This window comes from Podarcis gaigeae (assembly GCF_964106915.1).
Source record: "Podarcis gaigeae genome assembly, chromosome: 2".
Taxonomy (NCBI): Eukaryota; Metazoa; Chordata; class Lepidosauria; order Squamata; family Lacertidae; genus Podarcis; species Podarcis gaigeae.
Window position 1 is genome coordinate 43,813,340 of NC_139679.1, and position 18,111 is coordinate 43,831,450.

General features: G+C 48.4%; 1 protein-coding gene across 4 annotated transcripts in view; it reads left to right on the forward strand.

Moving 5' to 3' along the window:
- Positions 1-18,111, forward strand: part of CAMSAP3 (calmodulin regulated spectrin associated protein family member 3) — a 45,321-nt gene that overhangs the window by 5,604 nt on the left and 21,606 nt on the right. For all 4 annotated transcript variants that reach the window (XM_083726015.1, XM_083726016.1, XM_083726017.1 and 1 more), the window contains exon 2: positions 13,075-13,340. In XM_083726015.1, the coding sequence (XP_083582141.1) occupies positions 13,075-13,340 (266 nt within the window). The remainder of the gene's footprint in view (positions 1-13,074; positions 13,341-18,111) is intronic.

The following is an 18,111-nucleotide window of genomic DNA, read 5'->3' on the forward strand; positions in this document are numbered from 1 at the left end:
TTGTCATCAGCATAAAATATCAACCTTACTTATTTAATTTGTCACTTTTTTCACAGAAGTGACTCAAAGCAACTTACAAAAAAAAATTAAAACCAAGCATTAAAATAAACACCAAGAATGAAATAGGAACCGATCCAGAAAATGGTCTACTGATGTTATTTTACTGCTTGCACTTCAATTAGTCAAGGACACTCATTTTAATCCTGCCCTCTGTGGCATCCCAAATTCCTTTGAACTTTTGCATTATCTACAAAGTTGAACATATTACCTGTTTCTGCGAGTAATGAAAATGCTGAATAGCACTACCCCCTAGGAGATAACTCCTTTTGGACATCACACAACAACGCCTCCAGGCTCCCCCACACATACTTTTTAATGCCTTATTGGTTGTTCTTGTGCAGCTTGAAGGAATAAGGGTTGCTTTCCTCATGGTAGTGCCCTCTGATCCACCTGCCAAAGAATATTCTGTAGAACTGTGTGGAACCTTCTCCTAGAGACTAACCTACCACGGAGTGACATTGATGGGGCAAGGCCATGCCTCAGTGCTAAAGCATTTGCCTTCAGCACAGAAGGCCCCAGGTTCAATTCCCAGCATGTCTAGGTAGGGCTGGGAGAGACTCCCTGCCTGAAATTCTGGAGAGCCTCTGGCAGTCTGTGTAGACAATACTGAGCCTGATCAGCCAACGGTCTGACTCAGTATAAGGAAGCTTCTTATGTTCCACATTGGCTTGGTATTGGCAAGTCCATGTTGGTTCACCTCATTTTCTTCTACATTACATATATTATTTTTTGATGAATTTGTTCTCATAATGTCTTCTAGGTAGACATTGGGCCTGTAATCGCCTGGTTTCTCCTATTCTCCCTGTTAAATATAGATGTGGTAGCTATTTTTTGCTAGTCTGCTGGAACCTCACTTGTCTTGAGAGATTTCTCAAAGATGACTGTTAGCAGCTTTGAGGTTTCTACTTCTAGTTCGTTTAGCATTTCAGGGTGTATTTTGTTGGGATATCGATGCAGATATTAACTAGTTCTGCCATTCCTTTCACATCTCTTTGATCCGATCTGGCAACCGTGTGTGTGGGGGAAACTGAAGTGAAGCAAGCACTAAGGAGTTTGACTCTTCTTGTGAAAAAGGACTGAAACAGGTATGCTTCGGTCTCCTCTGGTGCCATTGGATTTCACTTGTTGACCATGAAGTTGTGTATTCATCTACTATGGAATCCTGTTCTGTGCACCATTTTACCTCATTTTGGTACGGAATGCCTTACCATGTCAGGCTAGATTGGCACAAACCGAATCCTCTGCTAAGTGCTTGCTATAGTAGCCTGAACTGGTGCCAGGTCAGTTATTGGTAGGATCCCTTGTTGGTACTTCCCTGAGATCATCTGGTCCTTTCTAACTGTGCCATAGATGCTTGTTGCTGATGGCCTATTTTTCCCCACTGGCCCTGCCTAGCACTGCCCTAACAACATGCACAGCTGTGTATGCCCTGTAAATCCTGTGACATCGCTGAGAAACTTTGAACCTCTGCTAGGCTTTGAACTGTAGAGAACCCAGAGATACTCTGTATCTTACAGGTGCTCAAATCTGGCTCAGGAATTATGACTGCGGGCACATCCATATTGCCATATTTCAGAGATGGGGCACCTTTTCCAGTCCAAGGCCCTCGTTCCCATCTGTTGTGAGGGGGTTGTCAGTGGTGGGTGAGTCTGGAGGCAATGGTGGGTGCAGGAGCACATGTAAATGTTACCTTTGTATAGCAGGCAAGCTTCCACATACAACCCTCTTTTGTCTGGACAAGGAAGAGGAGTTATTAAGGAGACACATTCCAACCAGGCAGAAGCTCTTTGTGTGTGAAGCAGTGCCAGTGGGAAATCTGTTCCTGGAAAGAGTTCTGAGGGCCAGATGCAGAAGCCTGGGGGCCAAATTTGAGCCCCCCAGGCCTGATGTTCACCACCTGTGCAAGGGGGGTGGGAAAGATAAACAAGACCCCAAATTAACACTTCACAACGAAGGGCCTGGGATATTAGCAAAACTGTTGGTTGCTACTGAAGTAGCTGCCTTCAGTTCCGCAGCTTGGACCTTCACTTTTACTTCCTGTGGTACCACATTATGCAACCCACCTTTGTTGGGATGCATAAGCCCAAGAACCGCCACTGGAACATGGCACACACACATCGTGAGGGGCTCTCACTCTTAACATTATGCTTTGTAGAAGCTGACCTTCTGTTTGACCTCTCTTCACTTTGAGCAGGTGCTGGCAGGCCCACCTTACTACCTGCAACTCAGCGTAACTCTGAATTTTGCCTATAATTGCCTGTGTGCATGTGCTGTCTGTGCCCCTGCTGTTGATTGCCTTGTCTGTTTGCTTGGTTTCCTTCCTGTGTCCCTTGACTTAAGCAGTCCTTTCTCTCTTGCAAGGAGTCAGAAACCACTGGTGGAAACGAGGTTCTCACATATTTGTAGCTGTGGAGAACGTCCTTGCAGGTGGGAAGAGGTTTGAATTCTGCTCCGTCGTGTGTGCTAGAGTGGGGTGGAAGTTGCCTGACATTTCCCAGCAACTCCCCTTTCTTGGCTGTGCCTCCAATCTAGTTTAACCTGCTGGAGGCACCTAACATGACCATGAGCTTGACAGCCTTTGCCTCTTGGTGCTTGCTGGAAAATGGGTGGGTTTGTTTCGCTGCTGTGCTGATTGGGTACGAGATGGTGTGAGAGCTTCTCCCCAAAAGCAGCACACACCCACTTGTGTCAAGGACCTCACTTAGAGAGTGGCATTTGGCATAGCAGTTTTTCATTTCCCGCTTCACCCCCACTCCTGGTAATCCTATAGATGTTGCTGGACTCCAGCTCCCACCAGCCCCAGCCAGAGTGACCAGTGGTCAGGGAAGATGGGAGTTGTAGTTCAGCAACATCTGGATGGCCACAGGTCAGGGGATCATTTCCCAACCATTTTCTGTGGAATAGGATGTTTGTTCAAAGAAAGGGCTGCCAAAATGACCAGTGGGCTGGGCCAAGTCCCCAATGAGGAAACTTCCTAACATTTGAGAATGTTTTTTTAGTTGAGGAAAGAAGCAAGTAACATGGAACATGATAGAGGTTTTGAACACTTTTGCATGAGAGAGAGAAGTTCTTCTCCATCTCTCGTAATATTAGAATCTGGAGCTGTCCAGTGAAGCTGAATGATGGGAGATTCAGGACAGATGCAGAAGTACTTCACACAGTGCATAGCCAGAACTATGAAATTTGGTCCCACAAGAGGGACTACCAATTTGGGTGGCTTTAAGAGGGGATTAGACAAATTAATGGTGGATAAGGCCTTAAATAGCTGCTTCTCATGAGGGCTTTATTATCTCCCATATTGGAAGCAGCATGCCTCTGAATATGTTGCTAGGGAACATAAGCGGGAGGGTGGTGTTGGACACAGGTCCTGCTTGTGGATTTCCCAGGTTTGCCGCTGTGGGGAAACAGGGCTCTTACATGAAATTGGAAGCATACGGCCGTCCTGTGCCTTGATCCTGTGCAGGCCTATTGACATTGTCTTGCAGCTGGCATGCCTCTGGATTTCATAAGATTGCCCCTTAAGCTGCTGGCTGCCTCTGTGCCCCTCCCTCTTGCCTGGCTGTAACCCTGCCACAGAGCTTGAGCTGCGACCTTGGCCGTCTGAGAGGGTGGGGGAGGCGGTGGCGGCTGCCCTGCTTGTTTTTCTCTTTAATCCGGCTGCTTGGCTAAGGCTCCCATATGCAGGTTTCCCCTGCCTCAAGAATGGTTTCTGGGCTTGAGTCAAACGCCTTTGCCCCTTGAGTCCTGTATCACACTCTGCTTGTTGCCTCCTTCAGTGTACCTGTCAGTTTCTCCTTCTGATCTGTACCCAACACCCTTCAGTCAGACAGCCTCATGCCAATGGTGGGCAGAGGCAAATGTGGGTGGAGCAACAAATGTAATAATAATAAAAATAAATTTTATTATTCATACCCTGCCCATATGTACACTAGGCTGGTTTCTGTGCACTCTTACACCTTTCTCTGTCCTCCATTCAAACAGACAAGAGGCATTATCAGAGCTCAAGGACGCATTCTAGCCATACAAAAACCTTCAAGGAAGGTACAGAGCAGGATTGCATGGCACCCTGATAAAAGTCTTGAGGGCCAGATAGGCGCAAAGGGCCACATTTGGCCCCTGGGCATGGGGTTCCCTTTCCTACTCTAGAATATAAACTTATCCATGAAGTTTACAGCAGGGAGAAATTACCTCCCTCACCCATCTTGCTTGTATTTGTTATTTTATTTGGAATATTTTTATTCTGCCTTTCTATCAAGAAAATACATTAATAATTGTAATTCTCTGAAAACTTGATTCTATGTTGGGACCGAGAAATTTAGGCCCCTGTTTACAGGGACAGTAGAATGTGGGGGCAGAGTTGGCTACAGGTTTTCAGATGGTGGTCTATGAGCGCCATTGAGGTAGACCATGAAACGATTGTGAATGTCTTTGGCCTGCACATGATTTATACTTTGTTGGCAGTGGAAGGTGAGGCCATGTTGATCAGGAGTGGATAAGGTCCAATGATGTCCTGGCTTAAGGCCTGTGATTTTCATTATATGATGCTGGTGCAGTTCACTCATTTTTACCTTAAAACAACAATTTAAGAGACTCTTCTCAGTGCCTTGACCTATGGCTCATTATTTTTATGATCAGGTTCTGGTTTTGAGAATGCCAGCCCTGAAGGATGAGACGTTTATGAAGTGGTTTGTCAAGATCCCCAACAATTTTCAAGTGGTCCATTGCGGGGCGGGGAAGAGATTGAGAACTGACTATACTTGTTGAGGAATAAATTTAGCAGGGCACAATTTTTGAAATCTCCTGTAGGTTAAAAACAAAGGGCATTATGGGGAGACGTTCTAGCCTATCTCCAACTCTCAGCCGTGCTAATTTTCTGCCTGAAGAGTTTCTTTTTTTAATGGCAAAGCATTCAAAAAAGAGACAAGAGTCCTGCTGATTAACATTACAAATACAGTGGTACCTCGGGTTAAGAACTTAATTCATTCTGGAGGTCCGTTCTTAACCTGAAACTGTTCTTAACCTGAGATACCACTTTATCTAATGGGGCCTACTGCTGCCGCTGTGCGATTTCTGTTCTCATCCTGAAGCAAAGTTCTTAACCTGAGGTACTATTTCTGGGTTAGCAGAGTCTGTAACCTGAAGCGTCTGTAACCCAAGGTACCACTGTATATCATTCCTTGATTTGTTTGGACTCTGTGCTCCCTTTTCACAGAGCCTTGCCATCTAAAACTGTAGAGTTACAGCCTTTTGCCAAACTTGGCTCCCTGGATTGGAGTCCAACACTCTCATCTCCAGCCAGCATGGACAGTGGCCAAGCATGATGGGAGTTGTAGTCCAAAAACATGAGGAGTAAGATGAGTCACCTTTTCTTCCCCATGTCCCCATCCACTTCAGTGGTCATGCTGGGGAGGCAGGCCATCCATGGGAGGAATTCAATGTCACACTAAGGAGATTGTTCAGTCTGAGGAAGCATTTTTTAAATCTCTCCTCTGCTCCACTGCACATTGTTCTGGGGTTCTCCCAATCCCTCCCAAGCCATTTCTGGGGGTGAGGAAAAGCCCCATTATGATAGCGGGGAAACCCTTGCCTGGATTTCTGCTAGTGGGACCAGTTACCTGAATCTTGCCTCATGTTTGCCTGCTTCCTGGTGATTGCAAGTTTCATCTTTCCTCATGAGTTTTCGCTATGCTGTTTCGCCCTCTTCTTTGTTCAGACCTAACCTTCTTGAGATGCAGGCTGTGCTGTTGCATGAGTGTGATCATTTCTCACCAGGGTTGCTGTATGGACGAGTGCTTTAGAGGAAGCACCCTGTACTGGGTTGCAAGCCTAGAATCATAGAGTTGGAAGGGACCGCAAGGCTTGATGGATAACGGCAAGGATGTGTTTTGTATGTGTGTAATGTAGCACTGATGTCATTTCAGGGCACAGTACTTACACCCTGGAGCCTGTGTTGCGTGTTCGGGCCTGTTGTCAGGTGGGGGTGTGGTGCTTTGCCGGAGACAGGTTTTGCCTTCGCCCCTCTGGCTCTTGCATAGTTCCCGGGGCGCTGTTGTCACGTGTAATTGTACAAGCCCCTGCAGCTTCAGACTGCAGCCAAATAGGCTTGCTGAGGCCTATGGATGCTCTGTGGTGGGGCAGTCTGAAGCTGCTGCTGCTGCTGCGCAAGAGGTTGGTGCAAGGCTCATCGGTTCATTCCCTTTCTGGCCTTACCTGCTGGGACTGAGGACTGATCTGTGAGGCACGTGCCAGTGACTTCTGGGTGGAATGTGGTTCCTGCAAATAATGCCCACTTCCTATGTCCCAACAAACTGCTAAACCTGTGCTAGAATTGTCATTTGAGGCACTTCAGGGCACATTCCCATCATTAAGTCATGACTTAACATGGATTAGTAAGTGCTCAAGGTGTTTTAACCACATGAGTCTTTGCTACCTATGGCCCAAACTACGTGCTAATTTCAAATATGTATAATGGTAGCTCAGGGACCCTTTTGGAATAGGGGAAAACACACAGTTTCCGGTGGAGGCTACTGAAAGCGCTTGGGAGAGACAATCCTTTTTTCTCGTGGCTGTCCAAAGCTTTCTCTCCACCCCACCAAGGCTTTTCCCTCTGCAGGGTTTCAGATGCACGTGCCTGAAGGCCAAACTAGATGTGGCTTTCAGTGCATCGTGGCATGTGGTGTTAAATATGCCAGTGGGGGATTTCTGTGGCTCAGTGGTAGGCCATAGGGTCAGCGGCAGAGCATCTTCCTTAAATGCAGATGGTCACAGGTTCAATCCCTGACATTTCCAGATAAAGCTGGGAGACGGTTGCCTGGAATCCTGGACAGCCCCTGCCAGTCAAGGTGGACAATATAGGTTAGGTAGACCAGTTGTCTAACTAAGTATAAGTCGGCTTCCTATCTTTCCACAATGCAAATATTTGCTTCAGAATATTTGCATTAGGACCACAGCAAGGAAAGGACTAGCTAAGCTCCCCTTCCATGTCTGGTACACAATAATTGGCAGCCCCCTCACCTGTGATGCTATTTGAATTTAAAAATGAAAAATAAACCTGCATGTTAAATACTTTGTGTCTGGTTTGGAGTTGAGTGAACACAACATTGCTGGGAGCGCTGAGGCTGAGAGCAAGGACTGTTAGCTTCCTTTCCCAGGCTTGGGAGTTCCCATTTCTCTGAAACATGATGAGGCTCTCACTTGGAAGGTGTTCTCGTTGCACCATGGCGTGTCCCTGCTTTTCTGAAGTTTGTTTGAAGGAATCGGCACAGTGATATTTTATTATATTTTCGCCTGCATTCCTCCCTAAGACCTGCGGGCCCAAAGCTGATCCTAATCATGTGCTGCCACTCATCTCCCATTGCAATTATGTCTCCATGATGCTTTTCTGTCTGTGTCCTTTGTGGCTACAAGCTTACCACGTTGGGATGTTGCCTGGCATCATTTTTGCTGCTCATTAAAAGTGCAAAAGCTCATGCCAGGATGGCTGGGGGCAAGGGAAGAGCAGTGGCCCTGGATATAATTGCTGGAGAGCTTGTGTTGTTTGGTCTGCTCTTTGTGGTTCAAATTTTCTTTTATTAAGTCAGTGGCCTATGTGGCACAGTAACTCCTTGTCATGAGAGCTGGGCTTATACCTTTCTAGCACCTCACTGGGTGTCAGATTAATATCTTAATGTGAAGAGCAAACTAGACATGACATTTGTTCACTTGAATGTCTGATTTTAAAACAAGAAGTAGCCAATGGTGATTTTTTTGGGGGGGGTGGGAGACTCTACCCAGATTGGGACCATGGCATGGGAAACAGAGGGGCTTTAAACCTTTGTCTCCCACTACAGTCCTGCTTGGAATTAGCAAATAACCCCTCTCTATATCTGGTTTTTGTAAAAATCGGAAAACTCTGGTGCCTATTTTCCTCACAGTCCTTCCTTGTTTGCTACCTTCTTTCCATTGTCAATAGCAGGTGTGAGGACCTGGTTCTAGTAAGTACCCTATTGGGGTTAACATCCCCTGCCCTCCCCACCCCCACCATGGTTTCTATCCAACTTTCTTCCCTCTGCACGTGCTGTTTATTTCAAATTAACAGCCACACAAATGAAAGCCAAGTGCCAAATGTCACATCTGATTTGTCCCCAGGCTGGCAAGACCCCCTTATCAAGTAGCCCCTTCATCTGTTGTGAAGTACAAAACAATAGTACCCCCCTTGAGGTTGGTGAGTCAGGACTGAGGTGCTCTTGACTGAGTTCTTGGGAAGCATCAGTGTCAGGCTCTATCTAACTTTCACCATATCTAGTCTTTCTCCTTTGTGCTTCCCTTACATCTGGTGTGGTAAGGAATGCAGATTCGAAAGATCAACCTTGGTTTGGAGCAAACTCTCCTCCCTTTGTAGCTGAGCAGGTCCATTTCTCTACTCCACTCGTGGAGTTTCTGACAATGGTTCTGTGCAGTGAGCAAGCTGCCATCATTTAAAAAGTTTCTTTGCAATGGGAAACTGGTTGTTGCTGCCTGTCATGTGAAAAGGGGCTGATCGCTTTTCAATTCTCAGCTCTGGATACTGTTGAAAAGGCATCCAGGACAGAATGTGAAGAGACAGTAAAACCTGTTGGCTTCATAATCCTTAGAGCTGCATTACTTCCCACCCCAAATATTGGGTTTGCCTGTTGTGCCTGTTGTGCAGAGAAGCCGCCCATTGTGGTTGCAGATGGGGCAGGAGAGGACATGGGTCAGTACCAGCAACTATGCTAGCCCTGGGCAATAATTGATGTGTGGTGGGTGTGTTGTGTGGCAGGGACCCATAGCCATTCATGTCTAGGCTGACCTCTTTGCACTCTCTTAGGTTCTGGGCTACTATATGCAGGCTCTGCTTTGTGCTTGTCCCCCTCCAACAAGAAGTTTGGTAATGATCTTAGTGTCTATGCCAATATTGGTGAGCACGTGAAAAGCTGGACCTTTTGGCAGACATTTCACAGATTGCTCAGTTGGTAGAGCACAAGACTTCATCTCAGAGTCATGGTTTCGAGCCCCATGTTGGGCAAAAGATTCCTGCATTGCAGGGGGTTGGGCTAGATGACCCTCATGGTCCCTCCCAGCTCCACAGTTCTATGCTGTGAGGTTTCAATTCGATGTTGGCCTGCGGCCCCTGTTAGCTCTGTTACCTGCTCTGACCATATTTCTCAGGAGCAACATGTGCCCCCTGCCACAAGTTCAGCTGTGCTTGGGAGGGAAGCTGTGCTATTCACAGCCTAAAAGATTTGACTAGGGACTTGTGTGTGTGTCCCACCACTCTCCTTATCCCTCCCAGCCAAAGTAGGCTGTTCCCAATGTTGGATGCCCTGAAGACTTGGAGGTGGGTGGGATAGGCTTTCTGCCAGGAGGGGTGGCTGGGCTTTGTTAGTTCGGGCTCTGAGCCATGGGGCGGGAAAGGAGCTGGGACTGCAGCCACAAGTCTGGTCCCGTGCAGTTGTGGCTGTGATCAGGTGCTGCTGAATCAGCTGGCGAAGCTGTTCCACCTGTTCCCCTTTGCACACTCGCGCGCTCAGGAATGTCCCGTCCCTCCCAGCCCTGCTCACTGGCAGGAGCTGACACGTAGATCTCCAGTCTCGTGGCCTCACCTCTTGAGGAAACAGCTGGTATAGCGCGTGCGTGTAAGCCTTGGCATGATCTTCCTGTCAGGAAGACGCTAATATGTCTTGCTTTCCCTATACCTGCCATCCGCAGGCCAGAGTACCGCAAACCCAGTGGGAGGAAGAGAGCTTACAGTTTCCAAAGGAGGAAGGAGAAGCCTGTACCGCTGCCATTTATTACTGAGCCTGTGGGAGGCCTGCTTCCCAGTTCCTCCAAAGGCCTGCCCCTTTCCCAAAGCAAAAAGTGGCCTGACTTCTCGCTTAACCCTTTAAATATAATTTGCCTCTTGCAATCCAGAGGCTAAACACAGGATTCCCAGCCTCCGGACACTCCACTGCCCCCTGAAATAGTGCTGTGATAACATTGCGGATCCCCTTTCTTTCGTAAGCTTGCAGTGGGAGGATGTGTCTGAGCCTGCTGATGTTAATCGTGTTGTCAGGGTAGAAATTAATACCCTCCTCTTACGGCTGGATGCCAGAGCTCTTGCAGTGGGTGCCCCCAAGCTATTTGTCTGCTCTGCACTTGCTTGTTGGGGTGTGTGGTTTGCGTGCAAGTCCCCAGCGGATGCACAGCCAAGGCTGCCCTGTGAGGCTCCATCTCTGCCTTCTGTCCTGTAAGGTTTTATCTGAGATTGGGAGCACTCGCCTAGCATTCAAGAGAATCTGGCTCCTAGCCATGCTGTTCCTTGCTTCTGCCTTTTTCCTCTTGCCATGCTAGGGGAAAGGTGCTCAAAAGAGGCAGTGCTTCTGCTGTGGAGATGAAAGAGCATGAAGGGGGAAACCCCTTGTCTCAAAATCACAGGTGTTGCCAAATCACATCCATCTGAGGATGCTGTTCCAGTGTGTGCGTGTTTTATGATGCCAGGAGACTTGTAAGGTGAGGGCAAGGAGGGATTAGTCTTTCCTGAGTTGCCTCATATGCATTCCAGGGATGGACAGTCTTTTTACCCCCAGAGGCTACATGCAGCGATGGTGGGTGCTTACATACATGTACATATCACCACAGAGATATGTGCACACATCCTTTGAAAGCAGCAATTGTGGTGGCTAGCAAGTATGATACTTGCTTTCTTTCCCGGCTCAGAGGAGAATAATCAACTACCACCTCAGAATGAGCAGCTGTGTGCTGTGCTGTGAGTAGCACAGTTTACATACTTCCCCCAGTAGTAAAATTCAGCAAAATTCAATTGGCATTGGGAATGGGTAGCTTGGGAACACACAGTGGGCTGCATACGGCTTGCAGTTTGCTTGTGTGTGATCTAAGATGGTGACTTGTGATGCCATCATGGCCAGTCTTGGCCATCAGGAATGTTTGTTTCTGCTCTAAGCTCTTGACAGCACTAAGGAAAAGACTTTGGGAAGAGGGGACTTGTCCAAGTTCCTGGGACTTTATTTTATTTTTCAGAAGCTATTGTTCTTTATAGACAGGCCAGGAATAAATTAGGGAAAGTATATTAACAGGCAACGAATCTGTGCAGTATGTTTTGGCTTTCCACAATTGGGGAGGTGACGTCGTTGGTGTAAGTTTTCCCCAAACCATTGAGTAGGGCTGGAAGAGGCCATGCAGGGAAAACCTTCCACTTCCTGAAATTGGCATGTCCACCTGGGCATAGGAAGGGAACGAGGGTGCAACAACCTTCAACCAGCCCACCCTCCAGGTATGCCAAGGCAAGTGTGGGGAAGCTGTGCCCACCCCCAGACGTTGCTGGACTGCATCCTTGACCTATGGATATGCTGACTGGGGCTGATGGACATTGGGAGCCCAGCAGTGTTTGTAGGCCACAGGTCCCCCCTTCCCACTTCAGAGCCCAACTACTTGGGGCATTCTCATGTGCTGTGAATAAATCAAAATGAGGGGCAGCTTCCTTTCCACTGTAAGTCCTTTACCCAAGGGATCAGGAGCATGCCATGTGCTGCAGCCAGTCCTCACTTACCCCTCATTTGCAATGATCACCCAGAGGTTTTCTGCCCTAGATTCCTAGCTGCTGGTGGTACCGTCATAAATCTGTGACCAAGGGACTGGCTAAGTGGGTGGGCCAAACAGCAATGTTGGTGGGTCCTGGTATGATGCTTTGGTGCTGGTAGCTGCTTGAGCATGGGTAGGCAAACTAAGGCCCAGGGGCCTGGATCCGGCCCAATCGCCTTCTAAATCCGGCCCATGGACAGTCCGGGAATCAGCGTGTTTTTACATGAGTAGTAATGTGTCTTTTTATTTAAAATGCATCTCTGAGTTATTTGTGGGGCCTGCCTGGTGTTTTTACATGAGTGGAATGTGTGCTTTTATTTAAAATACATCTCTGGGTTATTTGTGGGGCATAGGAATTAGTTCATTATTATTTTTTTCAAAATAAAGTCCGGTCCCCCACAAGGTCTGAGGGACAGTGGACTGGCCTCCCGCTGAAAAAGTTTGCTGACTCCTGTGCTGCTTGAGGATGCTGGGTGCTGCTTCTGGCCCTGGTCCTGAACGGTGGGATTCACCCTGATGCAGCCTTGAGCCACTGCATGTGCCTCTAACTCAGTGCTTCTCAGCCTGTGGGTCTCCAGATGTTGTTGGACTACAACTCCCACCATCCCTGACCTCTGGCCTTGCTAGCTAGGGGTGATGGGAGTTGTAGTTCAACAACATCTGGGGATCCACAGGTTGAGAAAGGCTGCTCTAATTTGTCTGCTCACCCCCAGACTGAGAGGAGTAAAAGAGACAACCTATATCATTAAGAATCACCTGCTGGCCATGGCATTTGGAAGGCTTTTCAGGATCCCTTGCCTGGGCTTGAGCCCACCTCCATCTGTGGAACTATTTCCCCCCCTTTAACACTGGAGACAGACCTTTGAGGACAGGGGAGAGAGACAGCAAATGGCCCTGGAGGGGGACAACGTCATTATATCTGCAGCACCTCCTCTCTTGGTATAATTTTTCATTGCATTTCTACCCCATTCTTTGTTACGGGAAGACAGAGGACAACGTGCATAGGATATCTATTTCTCACAACAGTTCCTGTGGGATAAAATAGTCAAGGCTTCCCTAACCTGGTGCCCTTTAGATGTCCTCCAGAATTGCAACTCCCATAATTACTGTCCATTGACCATACTGGCTGTGATTGCTGGGAGTTGTAGTCCAACTTTTGGAGGGCACCAGATTGGTGTGGAGACGCAGATCTGGAGTCTGAGCTTCAGAGTGGATTGAGGATTTATGCTTGAATTTATTGCACCAAAATCCACTCTCTTAGCCACTGCAGCTCACTGACTTGGGGCAGATAGTGGTGACAGAAAACTAATAGGGGTACTGAGGATCAGGAGGCTCTGGCGGTTTATGTGCAAAAGATACGGTGAGGCAGATGGGATATTTTAGAGAGGCTTGCTGAGCGCAAGGAATAATGTGACTGTCTCTCTCTGTGCACAGAGCACATCCCTGCTGAGCTACGCGAACCCTTCTATACAGACCAGTATGAACAGGAGCACATGAAGCCTCCTCTCATCCGCCTGTTGCATTCGTCTGACATCTACTGCCGTGCCTGGCGCCGGGCCCTGCCATCGGGCACTGATGGCGCCCCTTCCCCCAAGGACAATGCTGCCTTGCTCCAGCTTCTGGCCCATCGTGGCTTGGTGCCCACCTTCCAAGACAAGCCCATCAAGGAGACAGATCTGCACCACAAACCAATCAGACTGGTAAGTCCACAAGCTTGGCATCTTCCCAGGGGTAAACATTTTGACTTGGTGCTCTTGCAGAAGGAGGGGGGGGGAGTGTACTGTTTATTCAAACTGGAGTGGGTGTCGGTTGCTGGAGAGTGGAAAGAAATTAATTGCCCTCCAACTCTCAGCTGAAACCAGGAGCAGAGGTGGGGAGCTCAGTTAGTGCCTTTCCAAGAATGAACATGGTAGGATTGTTCCTTCTAAATTTCAGTGGGGTGCTACGATGGAGGGGTGGCTAACTTGTGGTTCTTCAGTTGTTGCTGGCCTCCATCTCACATTGGCCCCTGCTAGCATGTCCAGCAGTCAGGGGTGATGGGAGCTGGGAGTCCGGCAAGATGTGGACAATTGCAGGCTGTGCTGATGTGAGTTGGAGGACCTGCTCTTTGAGGATTCAGGAGCAGAGCTAAGTTCATCATGTTCGGTTTCCAGACTGTACTGCAACAGTGTGGTGGGAGATACCCACAACCTGCACACATTTAACTTGTGTGCATTCAGCTTTATGCACTTGGCAAAAAATTAAAAAAAAGAGGTGAAAAGGGAGCAGACGTCCAGGAAAAAATGCTTTGGCAGTCCCACCCACCATTGCACCCACGGTGTTTTGACGATACACGATTTTGGCTTTAGGCATGATCCCCGGAATGTAACTCCCGCGCAAGCATTAAAAATTAGTCTGAAGCATGGATTTAGTAGTTTTGAAATGTGGTTGGCTCAAATGGGTGCAGTCATCTCCTAGATATATATATGCTTGGAGCTCTGTGATCTGGTGATCACGATGACAGTAGCACAGGCTTCACTAGCTCTGGTGTTTTCCAGGTGTTTGGGACCACCATTCCCCATCAGCGACTGTGCTGGCTGGGCCTGGTGGGAGTTGTGGTCCACAGCATCTGGAAGGCACCAGGATGGCGAAGGCAGCATTAGTGGCTGGGCGCTGCTGTACAGAGGCTGTTCTGGGCATCTGTTTGATGTAACTGATGGTTTGGGGAAGAGGGCGGTGGAGAAAAAGATTTTCTGTGAAAGGATCTTCCTCCCACCAGCCCAAAGGCAGGCTCTGAATTGTGGGGAGGACGCTCGCTGCTCCTTTTGACAGCCTTGTGTAAATGCTGCTCTCCCCAGCGCTGTCCTCTCCTGTGTAGTGGCATGGTGGAGGCCCTGAGGGTGACAGACAAATCCCCAAAACTCCTTCCCTCCTCCCTCCCTCCTTGCCTGCCTCTGTTAATACAAGGAGCGTCTTCTGTGGCGCCACAGCTTCAGGGTGGAGCCTTTACAAGCTTAGATCCCAGCCACCCCGTGGGAACCCCTTCCCTCATCTCTCTGTGGGTGGGGAGGGCTGAGGTGTGGCTAAAGACACCACAGGAGAAGTTTCTTTCTACCCCCCACCCCCACCCCAAGGTCTTTTGACTCTCCCTCTTGGGAAGCTGAAGCCTCCTGTTGCTCCCTTCGAAGCCCCGTTGGTTTTTAAAGTGCTGATATTATCAAGGAGAGAAGATGGGCAGCAGCGCACTAAAGGTTAGATGGCCAGCATTAGGAATATCTGCCTCATGCCAGATGAGGCCACTCGCCCCTCCAGCTGCGTGTTGTTTACACTGACTGGTAGCAGCACTCCAAAGGTTCTTCCTTCTCTGGAGACTCCCAGGGATTGAACCAGGGACCCTCTGCTGGCAAAGGAAGTCATTTACTGTTGGTCTAAGGCCTGGCATGCACAAACATCTGTACACGTGTGGGACGGAAGGCCCTCTGTACAAGCGGCTAGTCCTTTTTCACTTGTACACAAGCACATGGGAATTCAGGTTTCCTTTAACTTGGGTTGGACCTTAGTGGTTTGTAGTATAGCAAATCCTAAGAAGGAGGGAGAACAGGATAATATCCTAGAATGAAGGGTGCTTTCTTTTTCTTTCTTTTTGTTCTGGTTTACTGTTGCAGGGGCGAAACAGGGGCCTGGTTTTGTGTGTCCCCTTTTAGAAGCACCTATAACTAGCCGGCTCGGAGTGAGTGTGAGGTTGAGCAATAGTAAGTGAACTTGGGGAAACTTATCTGCAATAGCTGACAACTCCACATCCTATCTCCCTTTCCAGTTTATCTATTTTCAGGAAGGGCTGTTGTGAGGAGGGGATGTGGTTGGGAAACACTGCGGGTGTCTCCCTCTCCCCTCTGCAAGAAAACAGATGGGGAAAAGAGAGCCATGAAGGGTGGGAACCGTACACTTATTTAGGTGTGAAAGGCAAGAATTGTGTGAGAAGAGAGAGTGGGGTTCAGAAGGAGGCTGAGGTTGGAGTCTGTCTGTCCCTCACACCGAAGCCCACCCTACTGTGTATGAGGGTTTTTAAAAATGAAAATTGTTGAGGTGTTGATATGAGAATTCCAAATGGATACACTGGCAGCAAAGGAGGTGGCAAAAGAAAGGAAACTCAGTTAAAAGGCTAGGATACCAAGGAAAGAGTGGAAGGGAAGTAAAAGTAAATATATATAGCTTGGAGGAGTGTGTGTGTGTGTGTGTGTGTTTAAACAGCTTGGAGGAGTGTGTGTGTGTATGTGTGTGTGTGTATATATATATATATATATATATATGGTTTTGGTGTCCTCGGGTGTCTTCCCGTGTAAAAGTTGGGGTGTCTAGGCGACGTTTCGACGAGGTCTCACTCGTCATCTTCAGGCTGGTGCTTTCGGCTTCTTGTTACTGGAACAGAGCGGGATCTCAATGTTTGAGTTCCTCTACAGTATTTATAGGAACTCAAACATTGAGATCCCGCTCTGTTCCAGTAACAAGAAGCCGAAAGCACCAGCCTGAAGATGACGAGTGAGACCTCGTCGAAACGTCGCCTAGACACCCCAACTTTTACACGGGAAGACACCCGAGGACACCAAAACCTGCATTCCTGTACCCGTGAAAATCTACGAAAGCAAATATATATATATATATATATATATATATATATATATATATATATGACACTATTATTAGTACATGTTTTTCTTTTCTATTGTGCATGAATGTAACAGAGTATGTATGTGTTGATGGCGAAAACAGAAAAGCAAATAAAAAATATTTTTTGGGGGTGGGGGGAGTTTGCTTTTGCGGTGGAGCAGAGGAGGACCTGGAATATGGGGGAAGCAACACAAAGCAAGCGCTAGGAAGGGTGTACAAATTGTTAAAGCCCAGAAAGGGGGCTTGGGGATTTCTGCTTTCTGCTCCCTGGGCCCAGCAATTATCATTCTTCCGCCTGGTGCTTGTGTAATGGGAGGGGGAGCGGGGAGGGGGAATCCCCGCTGCTGGTGCGGCTCTGCTGGCAGGTGCCCGGCGGGATTGCTCCGCGCTGAGCGGGTATCTCTGATTGCTATTAATTTTGCTCTGGTGATTCTGTCAAGGCTGGGAGGAGAGGCAAGAGCGCCAGCTAGCTGGAGGGAGGGGTGTCCTCTATCTCCCTTGCTCCCAGCTGTGTGCTGGGGAAATGGTGCCCATGGAAGCAATTGGAAAGGGAAGGTTTAATTTTGCACAGGGTTGAGGGTGAGGAGAATGATGGAGACTCTTGATTTTGATCCGGGCATTTGGAGCCCCTCCCAAGGAAAGTGTAGGTTGCGCGCCACATGGGGCCAAGATGTTTAGAGAGAGCACAGCTAGGCTGCCGCCACACCCTGAACTCCAAGAGTATGGGAGAGCAAAGCAGCGGATTAGTTGCTCTGTGGAGGGAGCTGGTGGTGGCAGCCATGTTGGCTTTCTGCCAGCAATGATATTGGAAAGCAGACATCAGAGCCAGAGCCGAGCAGTGTGGCTATTATCCGACTCCCCTGGCCTCATCTGAAACGGCCTCAGTGTATTTATCCCACAAAGGCCTTATTGAGGCCCAAGCAGCTAGAGGGAGCGTGGCTGTGTCTGTTTTGGGCCATGTCTTTGAAGGAGGGGAAGAAGAAACCAGGGGAACAGGGTTTTTTAGCCAGAGGTTCCCCGTCCTGAGGTGTGCTAGGTGTGGCCCCAGCTCTGAAGGGGAATGAGAGGCTTGTTCTCAGGCTTCTCCCTTCAGGCTTGGCACATCCCTTATTCTGCATTATTCTCTCTCTGTCTCCCAAGTACGAGGGCCCCATTAACACCCAAGCTTGATTCACTGTGGAGTCAACAGCTTTTTCCTCTGCTGCAGTTCCCGCTCTGCTGGTGCAGAAAATCAGGCTGCCAGGAAGGGCTGGGTGTGGTGCACCTAGAGGCCTGCATCTGGCCTGCTTGCTGCCTTTTGCTTGCAAGGACCCAGTTGCAGTTGGGGACTCAGTGAACTCACATTTTGATACTCCTGCTCTTCTTCCTTTGAACCCACCTCCTCACAAAAAGCCCCCATTCCTGGATCAGGCTAGAGCTGTAGTCATTTGAATAACCAAACAGACATGCAGTGTTTGTATGGCTACATAACCCATTCTTAAAATGTTTGCCATGGTAGCAGTAAAGTTTTATTTGACGGTAGCCATGACAAAACGTAGGTCTTAGGATCTGCGTTAAAGATGGGTGGGAGCTTTCATTGCATTTTACAGTTGTGGTCTGACTTTCCATAACTTGTTCAGGCAGGGGTTTCAGTAAAAACTTTGCGCAGGGTGCACCAGTTTGGCCAGAACTGAGTAGCAAAGTTTGTCCCTTTTTGAATGCTGATCCCATGCCTGCATGCAGGGAGAAGAGTTCAGTTTAGTCCAGGAGCAGAGAACCCTTAGTCCTCCAAGTGATGTTGGTCTTTAACTCCCATCAGACCCAACTAGGATGGCCAGTGGTCAG